At 44.3% G+C, this 24,842-nt stretch overlaps 6 protein-coding genes across 14 annotated transcripts in view; 3 read left to right on the top strand and 3 right to left on the bottom strand.

The window, feature by feature from the left end:
• Positions 1-24,842, top strand: part of LOC144469595 (uncharacterized) — a 59,774-nt gene that overhangs the window by 641 nt on the left and 34,291 nt on the right. For 4 of the 7 annotated variants that reach the window (XR_013494012.1, XR_013494007.1, XR_013494013.1 and 1 more), the window contains exons 1-2: positions 15,333-15,470; positions 19,366-19,476. The exons of 1 other annotated variant lie outside the window; for it this stretch is intronic. The gene's annotated coding sequence lies outside the window, so the exon portion shown is untranslated. Of the gene's footprint in view, positions 1-15,332; positions 15,471-19,365; positions 19,477-24,842 lie in introns of those variants that run through there. 2 more of the 7 variants (XR_013494008.1, XR_013494009.1) reach the window with 1 other exon arrangement.
• On the top strand, positions 364-3,734 carry LOC144469587 (U3 small nucleolar RNA-associated protein 25 homolog). The gene has a single exon (XM_078180028.1). The coding sequence runs from the start codon at positions 736-738 to the stop codon at positions 3,001-3,003; it is 2,268 nt and encodes a 755-aa protein (XP_078036154.1). The 5' UTR covers positions 364-735; the 3' UTR covers positions 3,004-3,734.
• On the bottom strand, positions 3,115-8,716 carry LOC144469591 (uncharacterized). Its single transcript, XM_078180036.1, has 2 exons — positions 7,404-8,716; positions 3,115-4,129 (listed from the first exon to the last, which is right to left on the bottom strand). Exons 1-2 carry the CDS (start codon positions 8,272-8,274, stop codon positions 3,876-3,878), a joined length of 1,125 nt encoding a protein of 374 aa, XP_078036162.1. The 5' UTR covers positions 8,275-8,716; the 3' UTR covers positions 3,115-3,875.
• On the bottom strand, positions 8,874-12,071 carry LOC144469598 (uncharacterized). The gene is made up of 7 exons (XM_078180044.1): positions 11,860-12,071; positions 11,472-11,607; positions 11,183-11,404; positions 10,789-11,124; positions 9,866-10,350; positions 9,420-9,687; positions 8,874-9,034 (listed from the first exon to the last, which is right to left on the bottom strand). Exons 1-7 carry the CDS (start codon positions 12,069-12,071, stop codon positions 8,888-8,890), a joined length of 1,806 nt encoding a protein of 601 aa, XP_078036170.1. The 3' UTR covers positions 8,874-8,887.
• On the top strand, positions 13,168-16,669 carry LOC144469594 (transmembrane protein 192). Of its 3 annotated transcripts, XR_013494006.1 has the most exons (5): positions 13,168-13,496; positions 13,828-13,962; positions 14,041-14,437; positions 14,514-14,978; positions 15,219-16,669. XR_013494006.1 is itself a non-coding variant. In XM_078180040.1 (4 exons), exons 1-4 carry the CDS (start codon positions 13,458-13,460, stop codon positions 14,732-14,734), a joined length of 792 nt encoding a protein of 263 aa, XP_078036166.1. In that variant the 5' UTR covers positions 13,168-13,457; the 3' UTR covers positions 14,735-15,015. The 3 variants fall into 3 exon arrangements, 2 of the variants coding, with proteins under 2 accessions (XP_078036166.1, XP_078036167.1); XM_078180040.1 differs by lacking the exon at positions 15,219-16,669 and having other exon boundaries at positions 14,514-15,015; XM_078180041.1 differs by lacking the exon at positions 15,219-16,669 and having other exon boundaries at positions 13,626-13,962; positions 14,514-15,015.
• Positions 16,585-24,261, bottom strand: LOC144469597 (uncharacterized). Its single transcript, XM_078180043.1, has 3 exons — positions 23,964-24,261; positions 18,810-18,872; positions 16,585-17,562 (listed from the first exon to the last, which is right to left on the bottom strand). Exons 2-3 carry the CDS (start codon positions 18,842-18,844, stop codon positions 17,316-17,318), a joined length of 282 nt encoding a protein of 93 aa, XP_078036169.1. The 5' UTR covers positions 18,845-18,872; positions 23,964-24,261; the 3' UTR covers positions 16,585-17,315.

The following is a 24,842-nucleotide window of genomic DNA, read 5'->3' as shown; positions in this document are numbered from 1 at the left end:
CATCCGCGAATAAAAATGATCGCAATCGAAATTTCTGAGTAACGATTAACGATACACAGACAGTTCACATTTTTAATTAACTGTTATATAATCGCAATTAAGTACATTAGGTATTCAATCGTTAACCAGATTAATAATTTCCTTTTTTTATTTGAGATTGTCAATTACATTAATGGCCAACTATTATCTTTTCATTGTGAAATAAGCACGTGTTACGTAATCGATTGAATTGAAAATTTTAATTAATTAATGTGGAAATACGATTAGAACATTTATTACAATTTGTAAATAATAAAATATATTATAAAGATATGATCACGTTATTTTAAGTTGTGATTTTCTCGTTATAAATATTTTTTACTCATTCCTGTATGTATGTATTAGAAAAGTTTGAATGAATTGTAGCGGAGTGCGCGTGTTAAATTTGCCGCTCATAACCTATATTCAGTAAAAATGTACGGTTACACGGTATCCGTGTTTATTAAAAAGTTGTGAGCATTATTCAACGATAATCAAGGTTGAATACACGTACTCTCTTAATATGTTGGTTGTATGTCTGTAGTTCATAATAGTTTCACGTGATTTATAGACTAGACGTCATTTATAACACACCTACGTGTATCGTACGGCATTTGTGTCTGTGATAACAAAAACACGTGGTCTACACATAGTTCGTATACTTTTTTAAAATCTGTATAAATACGTGGTGATAATGAATGCGTGAAAATTATAATTATGGCCCGTGGAAAAAGACCGATTCGGGGTGGAAAACGGAAATTTAACCGGCATGACAGTCAACCGAAACCTAAGAAAGGCAAGTTTAACCTAAAAGAGTCCTCGTATGTTAGAGACCGAGATGCCAAAAACAATGAAATTGAAAAGCGCAGACAGATGTTGGAAGAAGAGAGATTAAAACAGGAGGAATTAGTAACTGATAGTTCTGACGAAGAACAGACAAATCCTTTGCACGATTTACTTTCCACGTTCTCAAACGTTCACGCTTTGCGGAAGAATGCCGTAGAATCTTCCGAAAGCGACGCGTCCGATGATGAAAATGACACTGCAGAACATAAGAGTAGCACTGAGAATGTGTCGGTAAATTCCGATGACGAGACAAGGATATCCAGCCACAGTGAAAATGAAGAGATTCAAGTCAAAGAAATGGACGAAGAAGATCCTGAAACTGCAAGAGAAGATGCTGGGTATCTTAAAGATCCATTTTCCATTCATCTTCGAGACGACTTAAGCGATAAACTTTACGAGGCAGTTTCTACTGTCCCTCAGATTGTAGAGAAACAGAATATAACATGGCCTGTCCTAAGAAATCTCATTTGTGAAATTCCTAAAGTTCCAGAGGATGATATTAAACAAAGATCCAAAATTTCTGTTTTGGAGGATAAGCAATATGCGAAATGTGGTAGTATACCCTCTTTAATTGAAACAGTAGATTGGAATAAATTGTACATAAAAACACAAATTCAAGGCAATGTAACAAGAGCCAATTACTTAAATGTAAAGGATACTGTTGATACAAATCCATCACCTCTCACTCCTTTACAAAAGGAATTATTTTCAGTAGTAAACAATTACCAGGATTTATATTATCCTGAAAGGACATTCTCTAATGCAGATCAAATAAGATTTGTATATTGTTTGCACGCAATTAATCATGCGTTAAAAACTAGAACAAAAGTGTTGCATCATAATGCAAAAATAGCAAAAGCAAAATGTACAAATATGGCAGATATTCCTGATGAATACAGAGATCAAGGTTTAGTTAGGCCCAAAATTTTGATAATAGTACCCTTTAGACATTCTTGTTTAAAAATTGTCGAACTACTGATATCCATTTTAATTGGCGAAGACAAAGGTGGCTCTGTAATGAATAAGAAAAGATTCATGGACGATTTTAGCGGCAATGAAATAGCAATGCCTAAGAAAAATCCAAAGCCAGAAGACTATGAGCTAACATTTCAAGGAAACACAGACGACACCTTTAAAATTGGAATCTCTATCACAAAAAAGACTTTAAAATTGTATTCAGAATTTTATTCTTCCGACATTATAATTTCTTCTCTGTTAGGCTTAAGAATGTTAGTAGGAGCAGAAGGTGAAGAAGAGAGGGACTATGATTTCCTAGCATCAATCGAATTACTGATCATGGACCAAGCAGAATTATTTGTAATGCAGAACTGGGATCACATGATCCATGTTCTGAATCATCTGCATTTACAGCCAAAAGATTCTCATAAAACAGATTTCTCTAGGGTAAGAAGCTGGTGTGTAAACGGATGGACTAAATATTACAGGCAAACTCTGATATTCTCGGGTATTAATATTCCTGAGATCAATGGAATATTCAATAAAAGGTGCCACAATTATGCTGGAAAGATCAAAGTAATAAATCCTGTTTCTCTTGGGTCTATTTGCCAAGTGGTTGTACAAGTGCCACAAGTGTTTCACAGGTTCGAATGTACCAGTCATGTTCAAGCCTTGGAGCAGAGAATGGAATTCTTCGCGGCGAAAATACTTCCTCAATACAAGGACAGAATCATGAACCACACGCTAATCTTTGTACCATCTTACTTCGACTTTGTAAAGCTGCGAAATTATCTGAAAAAGGAGGAATACAGTTTCGTACAAATCTGCGAGTACACCAAGGACTCGAAAGTCGCGAGGGCGAGAGATATGTTCTACCACAGCGACGCGCATTTTCTGTTATACTCGGAAAGATTTCATTTCTTTCGTAGGATAAGAGTGAAGGGTATTAGACATATCATATTTTATGCGCCGCCCACGTTCCCCGAGTTCTACAGCGAGGTCTGCAATCTAATGCAAGAATTCAATCAAAATCCGCGGGCGGGCTCTGACAGTAACATGACTGTGACCGTTTTATATTGTAAATACGATATTATGCAACTTTCTGCGATCGTGGGCACAGAAAGAGCAAAGAGGATGCTCGGATCAGAGAAATCTGTTCATATGCTCGTGACTGGTGAATAAGAGATCGCAGGGATTACTGAGGGAACAATGTATTTTATACAATTAATGTAAATATTTCAGGCTTGATACAATGAACGATTAGAATTTGTACTATTAAACAACAATAAGATGTCTGTTCACATGTATCGTTTCTGTTCAAATTTCTTTATTATGTAGTTAGAAAATTACTTGAAATAATTACAACTCCGATTACACTTCTCTGAAACGATTTTATCTGTACTTATCGCCTTATCGAACATATCGGTACGCAGTATCAAAACTAAAATTCACGCGCGTGTTCTGAAAAGGTGATCCGAGCTCGAGCGGACCAGAAATGTTCCAAATCGTTTATAGCGACGTAAACATCGAATAAATGTACAATCCTATATCCATTCAAATCTTTACGCTTCGATTTTCTTTTATACATACATATTTTCGAACCTACTTTTTTTCGAGGTCAACCTTGATCCTCTTATCACTTTACCTACCGGCGACTCATAGCCGTTTTGAAACGAAAGTCATCGATTAAACAGTTTCCTTAGTTAAATTTCGCTCGTAAACCAGGAAATATTTCAATTTCTCATTTCCGATTCCAATTTCTTATCCGGTGAGTAAAGTGTTATTGGACCCAATGTAATTACGCTAACAATTTCAAAGTGGTTGCTAGGAAATTCCAATTTAGTTGGAACGTTCGTAATCGCGGGTCAAAGCGGACCCCCGGCCATTCGAGGGTCGATCGGTTCGTTCGTTGTGTGTCCTGACAGAAACGATCAGGTTTCCCGTAAACGAACATAGTCGATCCAAACGCTATCAAAGACAACGAACAAAAATTCTAACGAAATCAATTCGAACGCTACATACACTTGGTTTCTAAGGGATCATTTAATGATCGATCAATCGTTCTCTGAACTCGTGTTAGTTAGACGTTTTCCCTGATCACCGTTATTCGAATTATCGAGAAATCCAGAGTCAACATTAGAGTGTTTGAGAACATTATTTTGTTCTTCGGTGAGGAGAAACCCGGTTGGAGTCGTCGACGAATTCGTTCGAAGCGATGACATTGTTGAATTCCTCGCAGCTTCCGGTTCCTCCGTCTGCTGGTTCCTATCGGGTACCGATCTCACCGTCGTTTTCTCCGCTTGCGTTTCTGAAACGGAAAACTGTCTTAAATGTTTGCCACACAGAATCTTGTCTATATTTTTCAGAAAAAGTCAGCTAACAGGACATTCGTTGCAAGATACAAGGCTTTCCACGTCTCGGAGTAGGATTCTATACGTACAGCGATCAATTTGCTCACAGATCTTATACCAAACAGTTTGGCGTCATCCGGTTCTCTAACATTAGAATCGTCTATTGCTTAAATACTTTGACGATTCATACGCGAAACGATTTGCCGTGGAAATGAATAAAAATGAAATCTGACCCTGTAATTTATTATCCGGACATTCGTGTCCAGTTTTGTCTGAACAATCGGGGTCCTACCCGTATACCATTGAAATCCTACTCCGAGTATCGTCGTCAACGTTGCACTTTGATCTGCCTAGAGACTCGAAAGTATATTTTTACCGTTGAAGCCAGAGGGGGTGGTAAGAGGATTCGGTAATTTGTTATCGACGCATTCCGGTTTCGACCTGATCCTGACGGTCACATCTTTCGGGTCCCACACGAAGGTATAGTACAACGAGAGCAGTATTGCGCCCATGCTAACGAATATCACGTAGGCCACCACCGTCAGCACGCGCACCAATTTCTGCTTGTGCTTCGGCTCGTACAGCTTGTCTTTCCTCTCGTCGCCGGCGAATCGTATCTCGTTGCCGGCCGGTTTGTTCTCGCGACTACCCGTTTCGGAGCTCGTTTTCTCTGGGTTCAGATTCTGCGCGCTCATTTTTCGCGGCAGCTGCATAATCCTTCCGCGTACCCTCTGCACGTCTCTGAACAGAGATTAGAAAGAGGGAGCTTTCCACGACCATGATTACCATTTCGGTCGAGTAACTTTGCCACCGTCTTCGCTCCTATCTCGACGACACGAGAATATGCTCGAGGATAAGTTTTTGACCCGAATGGAAACGCGTTGCGAACCGCTCCGTTTTCACGGTGATAGTTCACGGGATTTCACGCGATATGCCCGAGCAGAGTTCAAAACGAGTCCAACAACCTTCAACCTTTTCTGCGAGTAAAGAATTTTTGAAACTGGACTGGCTCTGGATTAATTGTTATTATGCACAATAAGAAGGTTTTGGTCAGGTCTTGGTTAAGTAACAAGTTGCACATGCACGTTCTTACTCGTCCCGGCGAAAACATGTTGACCGTACTTGCAAAATATCGTGATCCACGAGAAGCATCGAGGTAACAAAAATAGACGGAGACAGACAGCCGTAAAACCAGTCCAGACTGTATTGTTGGACAATTTGTGGAAAAACGGGAAATTCAACGGTACCGCGAGTTTTCGTAGGGGCAAAATTACTCGGCCGTCGACCTTGATAAAATCTACGTATCACGGTCGCCGTGGTAAGGTGCGGCTGTTCGCGAATAATTACCAAAATCTGAGCTCGGACCGTGGCGGGTCGTCGGAAGTCCTCGACGAGAGCTTCGAGGGCAGCAGCATTGTGCGGCCGCGGGGAATTTTCTGGAAGCTCCGTGCGTTTATAACTCTCCCGGATTATTTACGTTCAACAATGATCAGCAAAGAAGACCGCAGGTGGGCGAGCCTTGTCCAATTTCGTCGGCGCACAAATCACAGAGCTCCGACCGGAGATTGTTTTTCCACCATTTCCGAGTTCTTTTCGATGCTTTCGATTGGGAGGGTGTGTCTGTGTGTGTGTGTGTGTCGGTGTGTAGGAGAAAGAGGGAGAGAGCCTGAACACGCTGGAGATAGGGCGTTACCGGAGGAAAGCTGCGAACTCCGCGAACGCGATACAGAGGCGCTGTACAGTCTCCGTTTCCACGGTTATGGCAACGGAGAGGCGAGAGCCGACAGCTTCCGAGAACGCGCCGCGCGCACGGGATTATCCTTTTCGTATCGTTACGAACAAATCGACGATTATTTCTGTTCGTTGACTCGCGGATCAACCTTTCCCACCAACGGCGACTGCTGAAAATGCACAGCGAGGCGACGACACGCCGGCAGGGAAGCTTTCACTGCGCAAACGCGGGAACCTTGACTCCGGCGTGCTTCGTTTCGCAAGCTTCAAGGGCTGCTCGACTTCACGGGATTCATCGGCACAGGCAAATGCCCTTAAACCGATACTCCCCGATGGCCTTATTACGCTATCAAGGCCCGCGCGATGGTCGCGCGAACCACACGCCAGGCGAAGCTCTCGCGCACGCGAGCGTAGCTTTCGCGGAAAAACTGCGTTCACGCGTTTCTCGGATATCGTCCGACGTGGCATAGCGAAATCAATGGGACGATTCGAATAAGATCAAGGGGAGCGGACTCGAATTTATCGAGGCTGGCCTATAACGCGCTATTTCATGCGATTACCGCGAAAGCTGCGGCCCGAGTGGCATTTACTAATTCAACGATCATCTTGGTTTCGAGTTTGGAGGGCTTCCGCAAAAGTGACAAAGAACCGATTAAAAATGTTGCGCAAGCATTTTATATAAGCTCGAGAAGCTCCCGCGTATCGCTTTGGAAGTGTCGGAGGAACCTCGACGCGGCGATAGTTGCGTAACTGTAACGTCGTCGATTTGTTGAAACGTTTCGAAGGAATATACAAATTTTCTTTGTACGCTCGTACGCACGACTACGGTTTTCGCGTATGAAGTTTTGCGACTGTGGATTCTATATATATATAAAAGGTCGAGCGTTTATGACGCGGGAGAAAAATAGCCCGTCGAAGCGAAAAATTCGTAAACGTTCCGAGACCTTCGTTTGTAGAGCAATCGGGAGAGCCGCCCGCGTTTGCTCGTTCCTCGCTAAGGAGGCGCGCCTTTGTCTCAATAGCATTATTCTTCGATCAGCTCGCGACGACCAAATACAGGCTTTTTCGATCGGCGGGAGAAGAACAAGACCGTCCCGGCTCTTACGGATTCGGATTTTCGTCCCGTTAACCGAGCAGCGAATCGTTCGAATTAGATATTAGATTAAGGAGAAGCCCTCCCCCCCGAAGCCACTGGCGATCGTTTTTAGAAATTGTGAAATCATTGTATCGACGCGACGTCGGAGAAGCCATAATGGATCCGACCTGACCCTGTTTCAGTAGTTACGGGCATTACGCGGACAATACGGATAATCATCGCTGGCCGATCCAACGGCGATCTTATTTCCTAAGGTTTTAATCGCCGCTTTTCATCCCGCCCGAATCCGAACATTCGAATCTCCTCCATGATCTGAATTCTAGCTATATACACGCATTCGGTGTTCGTCGACGGGAAAACCTCGCTTGCGATTAGCTTATACAGACTCGTGATCGTTTATTTACCTTTTAAATTCATCGCAGAGCTCGCGAACGCTCGGGACGGTGGCTCTAACTCCGGACGAACGGCGAATTTCCATTTACGCGTGGAATTTATGGCTGGTCGATTGCCCATGGCCCTCGGAGAATCCTTTCCATCGGTCGCGAGAGCCGTCGATTTATCAAGGAATGTGACCGTTCCAATGGTGCTCGACGATTCTTCGTTGTACGAGTCCGTTCGATGATTCCGGACATCCTTAGCGGGCCAAGCCTCGTCTTCCGTAACATTCTCGCCGGTCGTCTCGGCGACCGTTTCTATCTTGATCGGAGAACTTGCTGGAACGTTTTCCTTCCCTTGATCCTTCGCGACACCCTTTCCGTTCGCCTGATCGCTAGGAATGGTCGGAGATCTGGTTTCACTTTCGACGGTCTCTTTGGTCGAGATCGACTCGGTGGAGTTGTTGTGTTTTGTTCGGTTCCTTTGGTGATCCGCTAGGTACAGTTTCAGCATCAGCAGAGATTGGTCCAGGATCTGGTGTCGCTTGCTCAGTCGACTGGCTTCGTTGGAATCGTCGTCGACGATGCGGCCTCTGAAATTGTCGGCTTCCTCGATTGGGATCTCGTCGCCCACCAAAAATTGGAGATCGGGGTCGCCCAACATGTGAACCGGGCGTCGCAGAAGCCTCGGGTCCGGCGGTACCCAGAGGAACAAGTAGTACGCACTGAGGACTATAGCCACGAAGCTAACAGAGACCATGTAGGCCACCACGGTGATCAAGCGGACCACCTTTTTGGACCTTTTGGTCTCGAACAGGTCCGCGTTCGGGTCCTTTTTATTAGGATCGTTGGCCCCTTGTTGGGGAGCGCCGCCTTCTTCGTTGGCCCCTCTCTTGCTCATTTTCGCTGCGGTTTATATCGAATTTCTACGTGCTCAATTTACAACCGCTTGTCTACTAGCTAGCTGCTGCTAGTCTGTTCTCGACGCGCTCACATCTCCGTCGCAGTTGCACGCATCTCGCTGTCTTCTCCACGCGTTGTCATCACACTGCGACCGTCGAATTACATTCCCAGCGGGGAATTCCCAACGAAGAACTTTCAGCGAAATCTCACCGAATCTACGGCCGGATTCGCCGCGAATTACTGCGGCCCGGCGAGAGTCGTGGACTCCTCGCGTCGATATCGCACGCCCACGATTCTATCCATCAACGAGTGCACCGAGGTCGAAATGTTTCAGCTCGTCAAAGAAACTTTCGTCGGCCGGTACACCGCGTCGCGAGAAAACACTTTGTCTTCCGCGGACGAGGCGGAGGACACGTTCCCGCAGCAGAAGCACGCGCGACTGCAACTTCTCCGCGAACGTTCGTAGAAAAGCGCCGATCCTTCAGCTTCAGCACGTGTTAGGCCCGCGCGCAAGCGTCCGTGCGCGAATTCTTTATTCGCCGGTTCATCAGCCATTTCACCTCGACCCTTCCGAGAAGCCTAAGCAATCCCGTTCGTCGCCGAAAGCCCCGCTAATTTTCCTCCGTTCTCTCGCACACGCAGCTCTCGTTGCACTGACCAGAAAAACCACTGGAATCATCGCGATCGTCCGAGGACGTGTCCGCCGAATTTATTCCCGGCCGGTTCGTCGAAACGTTGCTTTCACCCTCGGGCTGCCTCTGCGAACGTTTACCAATGTTTCAGCATTCGTGGAAGAAAACGAAGGCCGAAACCACGATGTTCTCGTCTCATTTTTGTGATGTAACATTTAGACGAAGAAAAATTAGATGTATTTACCGTCTCCGCTATCTGGAATGAATCAGAAATTCGTGTGTACTTTTCATGCGTTATCTTCGTGTCAATTCGAAGAATTGATACAATTCGCGATCTTATCTGCGCGATGAGTTATTTTGTAACTTTTGAATCATAATTATTTGTTTGGTATAACATATACATTCGTATTATACGAGCATCCGGGAAATAGAGGCTCCACTGTGCGACGTAATTAGGAAAGTGATGCACGTAGAAACACACGAATTTGTGAGTCAGCCCGAGATACAGTACCTGGAATCCCGGTTCTGGATTGAACAAAGTGCGCGGTGGACTCGATGACGTAACGTTGGGACGTTGCTGAGTTTCTTCCGATCGAGGACTCGCCGTGTACGACAGATTGGGGACGCGCTGTTGACTGCCCAACACTCGGAGAAGTTGAGTCAACAGGTCGTTCGAGCCGTCGAAACACGGTATCGGGATCGTCGTGTGACTGCTTTGTTGGGCAATCAGAGAGTTTAGAGCTGGCAGAAGTGCCGGGGCGTAAAGCAACACTGCTAATCTACGGGAGCAAGTGTACGAAAATCAATCAGTAGAACAGAGCCGGTCATTTAAATGAAGTCGATTCAAAGGCAAGATAGAGGAACCAATTACTGCGTTAGAAACAAAAAGAACAGTAATTGGCTAACCCACAGTCGCTCCACTACGCAAGGGACTGAAATAAAAATTGCGGGTCGCACCGTAGCAATCGAATGGTCATTCCGTTCGGGTCCAGCACCTGATTCGTTACCACAGGTTGCATCATGGGGGCGCAAGCGGTGTGCACGTTGCTTCTCGGGGTTGGCACTCGTTTCTGCGCTCGAGCATTCCTCTGAACCATTTTCGCCAAACTCTTCGCCTGGTCGTTCATCGACCGGGCCCTCTCCTGTTGCGTCTTCCCGAGGAGACGATTCTCCTCGTGTCGCGCGAAGTTGTTTTCGAAGTACTTGATGCGTTTGAAGACGCGCTTCTCCGTGAGATCGCCGTTCGACTCCGCCGACGTGCTCGTCGATTTTCCCTCAGAGCTATCCCGGCGTAGTCTCGGCTCCATGGCCGGTGATAATATCGAACCGTTTATCGTAAACCTGGCCTGCTTATAATCTTCGTGTTTAACGTCGGAGTCAATAAAGCGCGACGTTTCCGGTTCGCGTTTCTCGCCGGGCCTTTGGCAAGCTTCCATCAATGCCTTTTCATCGACAGTACCGATGACTCGGAAACACATTAATTGAACACGCACACCGACTGTCAAAGTCGAGGGATTGTTGAATCTTGGACGAAAGTGGGAACAATACATTTTTAGGATTCACTGTGAAGGGGAGACCTTGAACTTCAAATAGAGCTATCCTCTACTTCTCCACCTGTTTCTTAATGGACATGTCACATATAACATTTTCTTATTTATCTGTTTTGTTTATTTTTTAATGAAAACATTTAATACGCCTTAGTTGATAAGTGCGAAATTAATTATACCCGAAATCAAAGCAAAGGCCCAGCAATGTTTTATTTAAAACTAAACAAAATAAATAATAAACAAATGTAATACGTTCGATTCCTAAATTCATTTTCCAATCCAAGATTCGACGATCCTTTGACATCTTTCTCAATCTTGGATCAGATTACATACAGTTTTCACGTGGAACTCCGGATTCTGCGTGTTAATGGCGATCGAGGATTTCGCGGAACCGTCGGCCATCTTAGCTGCGTCGCGGTTGCTGCCGGAATCCAAAATATTATTATTGTCCGCCTGTAAACGCGTGCTCGTGTGTCCATTCGAGAAGAATTTATGAACGTCGGGTCTCGAACGAGTCTCATCGTGTCTCGAAACGTTTGGCGGAGACGCCGGGCCCCGCGGAAGAATCACAGCGACATTGTGCGCCGAGCAAACGGCTGTGGAATTGTTGTTCCACATTTTCGGCCTGCACGCGTGGCTCGTAGGATCTCTTATGGGATAAACATCGTTCTGCGAATTCGTACGACACCATCAGCAAAGTACATTTCGAAAGTTAATTTTTATTTACCTGGAAAGAGTTTCTGCAGTTCCTCCAGTTCGTGTAATCCACGGTCGAGTCCATTCCCTGTCTCGCGTGATGCTTCCTTCTCCAGTAAACGTTCGTTTTCTCTCGGTTCTGATTGTTGAAATTTCGGGCACCAACGACGGGTTCCCTTCGACCCCCCGATGGATTGCCAGCGTTCGATCCGTATTTATTCGCGAGAGAACACTCCTTCCACTTCACGTTTGCCTGTAACTTCGAGAGATTTCATTCGCAAGTGAACAAACGAAATGCCGAAAGATTGACGTTAGAATACCGATTGATGAACTGGAATCGTGATCCGCGGTATCAAGGGTAGCATCATTTTGGTTCTTGTCAGTTCTCTTTCCATCGCCATGTACCTCTCTTCCATCTGTCGTATGTATTCCAGTAAATACTGATCGTGCGTGTTTCTGTAATAACACGAGTGTAATTGAATTTTCGATCACTCGGGGATCCGCAATTTTTCATAAGAACTTTGTGAAGCCATTATAAGAAAGAACTGCCGTGAATGGCACACATATTGAATCGGACATTACCATTTTTGATGTTGTTACACGGACAAACGAAACATGCAATGTAAACCTTAACCTCGTACTAAATGAAAGTATCCTATTCATGACAATGCCTCCCTATATTAGTTTTCAAGAGATTTTACTACTAACATTCGTGACGTTCTAAGATAGGGATCATCGAGAACAATAAGATTAAGATCAAGTGTCAACCCATCGTTTCTGGATAAAGGCATTCTTGTCAGCTGGGCGATTGGTAGGGCCTGCTGCGTTCGCATAGCCACAAGTTGTTGAAGGCACTCGTTGCGTCTCCATTGTTCGCTCTGATCGTCCACGGATTCCAAAAATAATTGTCTTCCGATCATACTTGTGAATTTGTTTGGGACACGGAAAATTTCGTTCGGTTACGGAAATAGTCGAAAGGGATGGGCGTCCGGTTAATTAAATCTAGGCTATGTGTTGTTCATCGTTTGTTTTTCCTCCATTTTGCCAAATTCTACTCGCATTCTACTTGAAGATTGCCGCGGACAGCTTTCGGCTACTTTCAAAATACGCCGAATCTGTTGCTTCGTTGTAGAAACCCGTATGGTTCCATTTCTATGAATGGACTACGGATCTTCATGCAATTGTGGCGTACACTATACCTATTGAAGATTGGGAAAATTTTCAAGCAATAGTTTCAGTGATTGTTGAAATCTTTTAAAAGGAGGTAGCTTTCTAATCATTAGTGGTTTCCTGATCGTGGTTTGTTTTATGCTGCACGATTTTTCCAGACCGAACATTGTGTTTTCCTTCACATGAGAGATTACATTAGGTAGTTGTTAGCATTCTCTCGTTCCAAGAATTGCTAAATATTTACTAAACGGGTACGTATCTTGCCCGTGTAGCATCAAGAATAGAACGATATTTTTAGAGGGGAATATCTCGGCCCCTGATTACGACAAGAAACGCATGTTGTTAGTGTTAATCGAGTTATACGTTCTCCGACAAGATTGCTCGCACGACTACGCATTTGTCCTATTTCCTGCGTTCAATTTTCTGAATTAAGTTCGATGTACATATACACTTAGAAATCCGGGGAGGTATTGGAATTCCGAATGCTATTTAAAAGTTTTTTTATGCTATCTCTAGATATGTCATCTTCTGGTGAACATTTTGATACATATAATATACTAGATAATAAACACGTGTTATGTTTACTGTGTTACGTTGCGTAATAAGTTAATAATCAACAGCATCATGTGACTGTCAAAGATTTTTATGATCTGATTATCGTTTAAACAAATCTGTGTAATTTAAGATACAAACGTCAATAATTGAATTGGAGATATCGGTGCATACAAAAATGTGGATTTGTAAATTGTTAGCAATATCGAAATGTTAAAAGTTGAATCCTATTTGTACCTGTATGTATTGAAAATGAGCGCCATTCCTAGTGCGATACAAATTTGTCGCGCTCGGTTCTTAGTACAGCCAAGTTCACAGTCTAATGCAGTCAACTGCAATATACAAGTCTGTGATGTATGAGTGTCAATGGTATTATATGTACATAAATTAATCAATTAGACGTCACGAAAGGATTTGATTGTTTTCGCTATGTATCATACGGAACGGATTAAAGTATTCCATGGTTGATTTACCAGAAATACGTTACTATCTGGCAGTACAAAACATAAAGGAACGTTGATGCAGTTCTTGCTATGAAGGATGTAATAACTTTCCGTTAGATCGTTCAGCCCTGTTTTTGTGGAATGGTCAGCCTACTTCGAAATTCGAATAGATACAGTAGCGTAAGTAAAATCAGATTAATATTAAAAATATTCTGTCGCAACTTGATTACATCTGTTCGCTGTCATTTATGATGCAACGTAAACATAACCTCCTCGCGATGTTTCTGTGTTTTTGCTGCGCCATTTCAGAGAATTTGGATCCCGTGCTGTGGCAAGCGTTCCTGCGCTTTAAGCCATTTAGTACTGAATGTAGTACTTGAAAAGAATGAAAGTAATTTATTGGAAATGAAATTGGAAGGTTGAAATGAAACTGGATTTCAAAATGTGATGAAAGAATAATGACAGTCGATGCTTTGACACAATGATTGTATTTAATCATTGGGTTTGTTAGGGAGCTGTGTTCTTGGATGCATCCGTCAATATGGATGACGAGGAATACTTGATGCCTGTGTTCAGTCCTCAAGAAGAGGGCTATGTTTATAAATTGGAAACTATTCCCATTGTGTTGGTTCCTCTTGTACTTGGTGTGAGCATTCTCTTCGTTAATACTGTTGGATACTTTATAATTTTCTTGTACAGTATCACATGGTTTTCCTTTTTTCAGCTTTGTTTAGAGATTACAGGGATTGTATTTGTATGCGTTTGGCCAGAAGAGCAAACTAAATGCGACACTTATTTTATATTTTTGTATCTTCACTGTGTGTACTGGTTAATACTTCTGATAACGGATCATTTGGTGAAAAAGAAACATCATAATTTACGCATCTATGGATACCTGGAGTTCTATCAGATGACATATCGGCCTGCAAGAGTTCCCTTGTTCATAGCCTCGTTGTGGACTGTGTGTTATTTATTTTTGGCCATTCTTTTGCATCATACGCATAAGTTAAATTATGAGGAATATTGTAGAGCATCAGAGTGGTTTACTCCATTGAATTATATTTTACTTTTAACGACATTGGAGTTGCTGATTATAGTGCCGGTATATGTACATTACATTAGTAAGTATACGCTATTCCTGGCAGAAAATATGTGGTTGAATAGGATTTTCTAGAACAAGATTTTTTTCATTTATAGGAAAAGTTTTAACGTTCAACCGTTTGCGTCCGAAACCGGACGTTATACGAGAGGAATGGTTGTCGTCTTTTACCTATGTTAGTTATGCTGGCAGGCTGGAAAGGGAATACCATCATACTGATTCACACTTAGAGGAGCTGTTAGAGAAACAGGCAGATTTCATTAGATACTTTACAGATTTCTATAATACTTTCACCAGCAAAGTGGAGATTGCTCGTTAATTGTATGCACTGAGAACAAAAACGGAAGAGAATAGCGAAACAAATTTAGCATGTGAACGATGCAACGATTTAGATCAAAATAATTCGTATGTGCGAGACGTAAATAGTAAGAAGGAAGTGTGTTCGTTTAATTTATGGAATCTTGAGAGATCGATTTTATACGTCCTACATTCATTGCATCTTCTATGATGTGTATGAAATTTCCCTCAATATTTTATAATTTCTGTGAGACAAATGTATATACGTAAGTGCAATTCGAATAAAACAAATAATATATCGTCGTTATTTTGTTAATACAACAGTGATATTTTCATGGAAACAGCGTTTACTGTTAAAATGGGACGAATCAACATGTGTATAATAATGTTTCTGTTGTATAATTTAATATTAACATTATAACACAAGTCTATATTTATACATACTTTTTATACATTTGTATACGTGTATATTCCTATAAATGCCTAATAATACCTATTTTACGTAGATGTAAACCCAACGCAATATGTACGCAGAGACAAGGAGAATGTTTTAAGCCTTACGTATTGGTCCGTAATTAACGCGACGCCTCTACTGTTCGTGGGACACCATAAAGCACAAAATCGACACGATTTTGTCGCGGTCTTCCAGGTTGAATGACTCGGGGAAACGGTTTTTTGCGTTGCGTCGAAACAAGAGAGACACGTGCGCAGGAAAGCTCTACGTATATTCCGCCAGGCTTAGAATCGTTCGCTATATCGTACGTACGCTTGTTTTTACGGTATATAAAACTAACTTACACGTATGGAACACTCAATTATACAACGCTATAAAACGTACAAGCTTGTACTCCGTCGAGATTTCCTAGACACTCATGATCGCGACACTTCGCTCGAAACGCGAAACGATCGTTATCTATCTATCTATCTATCAACGAGGTGGTGTCGACGACACAACAAGTTCTGTTGTTTTTCATTTCTGAAAAGTTTGTACTACGCTTAGGCCAGCCATTTCTGCTGTATCTGTGTGTAGGTGTGTTTGTTCTCTGTACACAAGGTGCCCGATGAATGCATACACGCTCGATCCCCTGAGAAACTATCGAAGATGAGAAAATCTAGTAGACAATGAACGAATGATTTTTTCTTTTCTTGTAGATCGATGGACTCTTTTCGACTTTTAACGCTAAAACTACAGGAGCGACTAGTTTAAAGTAACTAGATCACATTTATCAAGACGTTACACGAGTTTTTGTACAGTATACATCTGAAAAGATAGATGTATCTAGCGATTGCCCACAGAAGCATCTTTACAATCTCAATAATTCTGAAATAAAGAATCAGAAATCGGTTATACCGATGAGTTCGGTAGTTCTAGTATCAAAGCCATCAGATTCACCTAAAATAAAAATCCGACATTCTGACTGTTCTTATGCTATCAATTTACCCCTCTATGTTGCTTAATTGTCAACAGGAAATACATTTTATATCTTCAATAGTTGCTCGGAGGATCGCGTACAAAGTACTTCGAACGTCTCGCTTGTTTTCCATGGCAGAAAATATAATATTTTCTTCAGACACTCTTTTTCTTCTATCGTCAAAAACGGGCGAGGTAACCAAGGTGTTGGAATTTATAGTTGTACCAGGCACGCTGCGCACAAGTAAACGTATGCAATGGCTCCAGAGAGTCTTCGTACATTAAATTTCGGATTTCAGCGAATCGTCGATACGCGAACCACCGTAACTTTCGTTCAATTGTTGGTTCACTGTTGTATGACTCGTTTTTACGAGATAGTAGTAGTTTAAACATTCGACGGAGTAGGTCGAAGACCGGAGATCTCATACACGAACACTTCCTGGAGCCATTGTATGTACATGAAACACGTTAGTCCTTTTTTTCCCGAGATTTTACGAACATACGCCGAGTGTTCCTCATTATTGTCGTAACTAGAAGTATGTCAGACTTCTCGTTGAAAAACGAAAGGGCATCGGTTTTGTGTCGAGAGGGAGAACTAATCACGCCGAGAAGGCTTGCGTTCGCGAAAGAAAGAAAACGACGAGACGTAAAGGAACGAAAGTTAAAGTAAGAAAAGAATTCGCTAAGGCTGATCCCTGTGCTTTCGGCTACTCGAAAATCGGAGAAACGCGCGCCGAACCGAACGAGACCGCGCAGCGATCGGCCATCGACTCCCTCGAGTTTTCTGTGCTCGATCGTTTCCGCTTCGATCGGCTAACACGCTTGTCATCGCGTCAATTAAGGTGCATGGTCTATAAACAAGTTCTCGCTCGCTGTCGCCTCACCGACAAATTAGGAGGTTAAACGGTGTTGACATTAGTCGGGTTCGTCGGGGAAAAATACGGGTTACGTCGGCTCGTTCGGCGACGAGGGTTGCCGGCGTAGAACAGGTATTTTTGTACTCGCGCACAACCATTTGCCGAAAAAATTGTCCGATTCGCCGATGGGGAGAGGGAGAGAGAGGAATGTTCTCTCTCTCTCTCTCTCTCTCTCTCTCCCTCTCTCTCCTAACTCTTAACCGTTCGAGGATTCTGTCCGATCGAGGATGGAATCACGCGTGCGTAGCCCTCGCAACGTTCCCGCTCGGCGAGGGCTACTCCTCGGCCTCCATCATCTTCAGCATTCTGACGACTTGAGCGTGCTCTTCGAGCAACCTCGCGAACTCGCCTCTCCTTGTCTCCGCCTCGACCTGCATCTGCTTGATCCTCTCCCTGGGACCACCCGGACTGTCCATCGGGGTCTGCGTCGACGAATTCTTCGCGCTGCTGTCGTTCGACAGACCGTCCATGTCCGAGTTCTCGCTCGATATCGAATGGGAGTCCACGTCGTCCACGATCAGGCTGCAAGCGATATCGAATCTTTGATTATCTGCGAAACTCTTATCCGAGGTGTTTCGAATTCTTGGGAAAGAACTATAGGATTTTTTTGTCGAAGTTGTTGCATCGACTGTTACTCAAGCGCGAAGGGTTTTACGGAGTCACGTGAAATAATGTAACGCGCACGGGAACAATACGTCGAAGTCGGCGCGAAAATGCACACGCTGCTCTCGAGAACGGCAAAAGGAAGAGAACACGTTCGAGATCGAAGCTACAACGTTCCCGACCCTAGTTGAAAGCGAACGGATTTCCCGGCAGGGAGGACGTGATTTTCGTAGCTGGTCCGAACTATCGACGTTCCGCCCTGCAGCATTGTAGTCGTAACAATTGTCGCTTGCGTCAATGTTACGTCATTGGTACTGAAGCACGTAGCCCAGACAATGGATAACGGATCGAGAGTACGTACGATTTTTCGCGGTCGTTTCGGTCAAGATACTGGCGGCTGCCCTTTGGCTAGTTGAAAGGGTGGAATGGGTACTCGAAAATTCGGAGGTCTCATACATCACCGCCCACGCGACCATAGCGGTTCGGATCGCTGCAAATTGCACGGTGTTCCGAGAGAGAGTACTATTTTTATTCCAAAAATATAATTACATTGTAATGTAATCTGTGTTCGAACTCAAAATCGAAGTATTATTCCGGAAGTTCGTTTCGAATCAGCTTCGACAAACAAACTTGTTATAGTTTACACGGAAAGATTGATCAATTCTCTTGCGGTCGAAATTTTGGGCACCGTCCAGCTAGCGTGCGCACCGTTAGAAACTTCTGATCCACGTGCAACCCGCAACTTATTACGAGACCTTCGAGTGCGTTCGTTATTTGTGTGCTAGACGGAATTGATAGCGCATCACGGTTGATCATATAATCTGAGAATATCGACTGACGCCCACGCTAACTTTTCCGGGGGGGAAGCAGATTACAGAAAGGTCGTATTGGAAATTTACTCCCACGAAAATTCTGGAAATATAACGGAGTTTTGCGCGCGCGATTTGCAGCCGGCGTTGCACGCGCCGCGACCGGGATACAAGGAGCTATTGCATCCGTCCTGTCCGGTCGATTTGCTGTCCCCGCTTCGTTTCGTCTCGTTTCCGCCTCCGTTCCGTCACGCAACTTTTTATTCGATCGCCACCTTACCACCGCGAACAACCGTACCGACACCGGAGAGCATTCGAAAAGTGCTCGCGGACGAAAATCGAGCGCGCGCTTCTTACCTAAATGCGCCGTAGATTTCCCTCCCCGACGTCATCTTGGAAGTGCAACGTCAGCTGACGAACCTGGAACAGAGAGCTCGTTTCAGTCCGACACCCTTCGAACGAATTTCGAGAATGCTGTTTCTACGAATCTACGCCGCCAGCTTTTCCTCACGGTTACCGAAGGAAGATCTGTATTATCGCGCGGCGTAATTGGATTCTCCTCGGATCTCTAATTTCCAAGATGGAGCGAAGACGTCCGAGAAAATTGGAACGTTAACGCCGCAAACTTTGCGTACAGTTCCGTTCAGTACCGTGGACTTATTTTCTCGTTTTTAGCACCTCTATCCAAATATATATTATTTTATAACGAAGTCAACCCCATGCGGTACCATTTTTTCTTCACACTCGTGAAGATTCAAATTTTTTTAATAATTTCTTCTTAGAGAAAAGAAAATCTATACTTATCGCGCGGCTATATTTACGCGAACGCATAAATTATTCACGATCAGAAAACAGAATTTTATTCCGACTGAAAATAATGGAGTAACGTTCATATTTAACCGGTTGTTCCCAGGAAACGAGCGTCGCTCGCGTGCCGTGGTCTCGATGAAACGCGACAGGCGATCGAAGGGGAGGAGAGAAAATTTCGCCGGACTCCGGTTATACGGGATCGAATTCGTCGGGGGTGAGTAAATAGTATGAATGACGATTTCATTGAATCGGAAAGAGCGAGCGAAGCACGTGTAACGCTCTCGCGTCGTCGTTGCCGAGGCAATATAAACATCACGTTCCGAGCGAGGCTGGCGATATTAAGACCGCCACGAATGATTTACGAGCATTTTGGCAATTGCTCTAAGACGATTACAGTGGCTCGATTGTCCAGGCATGCGTGATCGCGTTACACGCCTCTCTGGTTAAGACTTAAGACACCGGCGTGCGTAAAAGACGCCTCGTTTATTTCGAGACAACGAGCCCGCACATGTATGTACAGCGCGCAGCGCATATGTCGAAGAGATGGAGAGAGAGAGGGAGAGTGAGAGAGAGACAGAGTGAGAGAGCATCGTGCACACGCTCGATATAATACGCGATAACGATTATTTTCTACTTCCTCGTGGCCGTGCCGTTTCCGCGCCGCACTGTCGAGCCGTTCACGTTCGACCTCTGATCGATTCGGTATGTCTCGGGTGCACGACAATTTTCCGATTGGAAATCGATCGAATTTGTTCGCCGAACCAGAGAGACACGAGACAACCGTTCCTCCTCTATTAATCCTCCGAGGATAATAATAGTTACTATTTTATTAATGGACAACGGTGTGAATAATTATAGAATCGAAGTAACTTCTACATTTTTAGCGATATTCAAACTATATTAAAAAATGATAGAGAATAGATGTATAGTTTTCTTTTCTAATTTTTATTTTAAATATCAGCGAAAATTGTGGATGAAGATTGATAAATAGATATGAGAGGACTATTAGGTTGCAAGATGGACGTCTCTCTCTAGTTACCTCACCGTTCGCGACGCCCGGCTTCGTTTAAACCCTTGTTTATCAACCCCTTCTAAACGAATTTGCAACATTACCGCTACAGGCTCGATAACCGAGCGTCGATTTTAACGTTACTTTTACTTAAGCGGCTAAATGCCCATCCTCGAACATCTTAATTTATTTTCGAAAAGTTCAATCACTTTTCCTCGTTTTAACTTGGCAACTTTTCCTGTAACGCTTTACGAACGTAAGCGTAACATTGATAAGAATAGGTTCATAGAAAAGATCGGTAAAAATATCGTTGGAACGCGGTGCAGGACGGAAGGTGGTAAAACTCCGGCGGTCGAAAATTCTTCGGGAAAGTTTAAACATTAATTTCTGTTGCGACACACGCTCGGCGAGAGGGGTGAAAGTTTCCCTTGCTCGATAACGCAATTAGGGGTCGCGCGTTCGTCGGGGCCGTGGAAAAAACGCGGGCTCTGTGTGTAACTTTTTATTAAATCTTGTTCTTTGAACGCGAAACATTGTTCTCCAAGGTGCGCGAGGAACATTCTTTGGCAGTTGTTTCTCGTCTCCGGAACACTGTGGAAAACAATGGTTATTGTTGCCAAATTGATCAATTTTAACAATCCGCGACTACGTCGACCAGACCGCGTAACTTACGAAACTAGACTTTTATCTTTATGCAAAAGAAAACTTGTGTACGTTAATTGGGAGGAACGGGAAATAGTAATAGCAACCGCCCTTGAATTGAAGAATGATTTTAATTTTAGTTCGCGCTTGCTTTGTATATTTCTTTCATTTATTATTTTTATTATTATTACGTTGAATTTGCGTAGAAGCGATTAAAAAAGAATTTGGCTCGTTTGTGTCAAGTAAATTAAATTGAATTAAAAAGATCGAAGTACGAGCGGTGATCGCGCGTCGGCGAGGAGATCGAGAGTCGATTGCGGTCGGGGAATCGAGAGCAAGAGAGAGAGAGCTCGGGGAAAATGACTGTTCGCGGACGACACGTGCGAGTTTACGCGATGAAACGGATAGAAGGACACGGTTAGGAGAGCACATTACACGTGCACACGTTGTCCCCGCGTCACATCCTCCTACGTCACACGGTCGGCACGAATAATATTTCTCCCGGTAAAAGTTGCACAAGATTGTAACACTCGTGGCTGGTCCCGATAGATCACGATCCCCCCGATGCCGCGATCGTCTCGAGAGAGGATCTATATGTCGACAGAACGATGATCGGCACAGCGCGTAGGCAGTGCGGTTGTTCTTTCTAAAATAGGATCGCGAACGCAAATCCGTCTCGGACGGAGCCTTGGCCCCATAGAGCGCGACGCTTGCGTCTGTTTCGTTAATAAAATGGTTAATTAAAATGCCACGTGGCCCGATAACCGGCGGGATCTTAACAAGCGATCGCCTTGGGAACGCATTTCACCAGAAGACGACCGACCGCAACCACGGGGGTTACCCGCAGATTTTTCGGTCACTAGACCAATCCGATTAGCGTTCCGTCCCTGGAGAAACTTATGGTCAGACCTTCGTCGAATACGGAAAATTCGCTATCGTTAACTTCGCGAAGGCGAGATCCGCGTCTATTTTTCATCCGGAGCGTTCAAATCGATTATCCGCTTTTTTTTTTTTGTAATTACATCAAATAAATCTGCGACGCGCTACGAACCAAGAATAATCCGAGTAGTGTCTCGCTCATCAACTTATGGTCGGTCATTCGAGCGATATAAAATTCACTGAGAGCTTTAGCACGTTGAGTGCCGCGTCGACTGTATACGGGCTACTCTAATTATCGACTGGTTCTCGAAATTTCTCTTCACTGTAAAACGTTCGAACAAACGGAATTTAACTGGCACGTTTAGAATGCGAAAGGATTGAATCACCGTTTGTTCTAAATACGATGATAAAGATTTCTAGTTTCAGTTTGATTTACTGCGATTTTTAGGGGTTGGTTTTCGCCATTGGTCGAGTAAAATTGGTTTACTATTGGAACACCTTATGCGCCGGTATTTTTCTAAATAATTTCTGAATTAAAATTGTTTCAAAACGGTGACGATTTCATTCTCAATTCAACAAATTATTTGGCCGAATAACATGTAATAACTCGTGTAAAATAACAACTTCCTCCATAAATTGCATCAACCAGGAACAAGAGAGAAATATCGTGATTTGTTTATTACTTTCAGCGAGTTATTACTAATATATAGACACTTCTAAAATCTCTTAATCTTTACACGTGGCCCACTTTTATCACCCTATTTTTATTACAAGTACATCGAATCTGTTGCTAACAATAATAGTGATAACTTCTAAAAGCAACTAGTAAAAATCAAGCTATTTAGTAAAACCGACTATCTCTTTTTACATGCAGCTCGACCAATGAAAATGCTGTATTAATAACCTTCCGACGTAAATAAAGTGTTCAAGTAACTGTTAGAAAACCGTCGTAGAATGCAGTGTTAATTACAATATTGGGAAAATGTTCAACCGAGGATGTCTACCACGGGTTATTCAGATCGAAGCCTCCTTCCACGATCGCCTCTGGTCCGTCGATATTGGAAGAACGCGAGCACCGCGGTAGATCAAATACAAAATTGATTGACGGATCGATGAACCACGGTCCGAGAAGAATCGTCGGGATCTTAATAAGCATTCGGAGTACATTTGACCGAGGATGATGATGATGATGATGCGTGTCAGCCGGTGAAGTTCGTGCCACGTTAATTACGATAATAAAAACATAAAAGGAGAGAAAGAGACAGAGACGCGATTGGCTATTGTTTCGCGAGACGCGTCTCGGCGACGCGAGGCCGCATCGGAAAGAGGCGAAACGCACTAGTCAACGATGCGACGCGGAATTTTCTTTATTCGGTAAAAAAAAAGAAAACCGGGAATCGACCTTCGCTAGATGGAGTCGGGAGAGGATCGGACTCGAACCGAGGGAGACGAGTGGTTCGCGACCTTAGACAATGCGCTCGGCGCACACGAGACAAACCACGAGCCGTGACCACTTCTGTTCTCTAGAGGGACAAAGAGGGCAAGAAAGCCGTGTAGCCCCGTAGACGGAGAAGGAAAGTAGCCTCTCGTATTATTACGCCGGATAAACGTCAGAGCCGTTTAGAACCAGTTGCAACGTCTCCACTCGAGATTCCTGCGTCGATTTCCAGTCGAACATTTTCGCGACGGCGCGACGGGAGAGCACTTCGCTCTAATTGCATACCAGATCGCCTCGTCCCGCCTCGTTTCGCCTCGCCTCGTCTCGTCTCGTCTCGCGTCGCCTCGTCCCGCCTCGCCTCGCCTCGCCTACCCTCTGGATCAATTGGAATCCGAACCGATTTCGAACAGTTCCGCCGCACAGTGGATGCGACCGGACTTCGATATCGGGCCCGAGCAGCCCCGCACGCCGGATGATCGAGCCCCCCCTCCCCCCCGATCATCGATTTTCGGGGCGATCGTGGCGGGAAAATTTCACGAACGACGGACACCATCGAGACCGTTCTCTCTTAACCGTGGGCTGTCCTTTTGTCTTTTCCGGCAACGCGCGGACGACGATGCTTTTCGCGAAGGTGTTTCGACTGGCCGCCGCGGGAGGCTTCGATCGGAGAACGGGTCGTTGATTTTGTCGCGGCGGGAGATTTCACAGAGAACGTTGATAGCTGGTTACCCACCTTCGACTACCTGTGCACGGTTCAGTTTCGTCCGTGTGGCCTCAGCTTGTTCGCCGCTCCGGCAACGATAATTCTCTTCGTGTTCACGACCGAGGGGGGAAGGAACCGGGTGTTCTCGGAGGATCGGCTCGCCACGGAGAGTAGACGGCTTGGACGCGGCGTAGCCGAACGAACAGAAACTCTGGCAGAGCCGAGTGGAAAACTAGAATCCTCCGAAGGCGACGACGCTCACCGCTCGACGGACTCGCGCAGACTGATCAGCTCGGTCCCTCTATTGCCGCGCGCTACAACCTCGACCACAGGTTACCGCTCCACCGGAGAAGGGGATGCAACCGACAAACGTTTTATTTCGTGGCAACCCTCTCCTCCCCGCCCCGACGCTCTCGTCACCGGTCTACGGCTGTTTTCATGCACCCGGGGAGTCGTGTCCCCCCTTCCCCCCGTATGGATCCCGATCCCGGAGGCGCGCGTTATCGATCGACCTTGACGATCGCTTCTCACACTGATTTCGTGATCGGATCGTTGACGTTTTCGCAGATTTTTTATTCGCCACCGAAACGAGCCGAGATTTTTCTGCAAAATCAGAATTGTCCGCACCGTTTGCAAGACATTGGAACCGATTAACAAGTCCACTCCTTTTTTTAAATAGCAGTCAGTGCTAATTCTTAAATACTAGTTAATACTATAACTCTTACATAGTTCGATCAATTAATATCTGAAATTGATTAGAAAGTAATTTTAATAAATGTAATTCGACCAAAGGGCGAGAAGCGTCGAACAAAGATTGTTTTCGCACGCTGAACGTTTAAAAATTCCGTGCACGCGTTTGGCTGTATTTCAAGGCGTCACGGTGTATTTTCATACAATTATCTGTCTTAT

Source organism: Augochlora pura, chromosome 4 (assembly GCF_028453695.1).
Source record: "Augochlora pura isolate Apur16 chromosome 4, APUR_v2.2.1, whole genome shotgun sequence".
Classification (NCBI taxonomy): domain Eukaryota; kingdom Metazoa; phylum Arthropoda; class Insecta; order Hymenoptera; family Halictidae; genus Augochlora; species Augochlora pura.
This window is presented reverse-complemented; position numbering and strand designations above follow the sequence as displayed.

What these genes read in the sequence shown, in the direction of transcription:
- LOC144469587 (XM_078180028.1), top strand. Translation starts at nt 736, where the DNA reads ATGGCCCGTGGAAAAAGACCGATTCGGGGTGGAAAACGGAAATTTAAC.
- LOC144469591 (XM_078180036.1), bottom strand. Translation starts at nt 8,274, where the DNA reads ATGAGCAAGAGAGGGGCCAACGAAGAAGGCGGCGCTCCCCAACAAGGG. An exon ending in CTCTGCGATGAATTTAAAAG is followed by an intron (nt 4,130 to 7,403) that starts GTAAATAAACGA and finishes TTTCCGTTTCAG; the next exon opens with AAACGCAAGCGGAGAAAACG.
- LOC144469598 (XM_078180044.1), bottom strand. Translation starts at nt 12,071, where the DNA reads ATGATCGGAAGACAATTATTTTTGGAATCCGTGGACGATCAGAGCGAA. An exon ending in TATCTTAGAACGTCACGAAT is followed by an intron (nt 11,608 to 11,859) that starts GTTAGTAGTAAA and finishes GTGTTATTACAG; the next exon opens with AAACACGCACGATCAGTATT. An exon ending in ATCCAGAACCGGGATTCCAG is followed by an intron (nt 9,035 to 9,419) that starts GTACTGTATCTC and finishes AAACGTTCGCAG; the next exon opens with AGGCAGCCCGAGGGTGAAAG.
- LOC144469594 (XM_078180040.1), top strand. Translation starts at nt 13,458, where the DNA reads ATGGTCAGCCTACTTCGAAATTCGAATAGATACAGTAGC. An exon ending in ATTCGAATAGATACAGTAGC is followed by an intron (nt 13,497 to 13,827) that starts GTAAGTAAAATC and finishes TGGGTTTGTTAG; the next exon opens with GGAGCTGTGTTCTTGGATGC. An exon ending in TGGTTCCTCTTGTACTTGGT is followed by an intron (nt 13,963 to 14,040) that starts GTGAGCATTCTC and finishes TCCTTTTTTCAG; the next exon opens with CTTTGTTTAGAGATTACAGG.
- LOC144469597 (XM_078180043.1), bottom strand. Translation starts at nt 18,844, where the DNA reads ATGACGTCGGGGAGGGAAATCTACGGCGCATTTAG. An exon ending in GAAATCTACGGCGCATTTAG is followed by an intron (nt 17,563 to 18,809) that starts GTAAGAAGCGCG and finishes TATCGCTTGCAG; the next exon opens with CCTGATCGTGGACGACGTGG.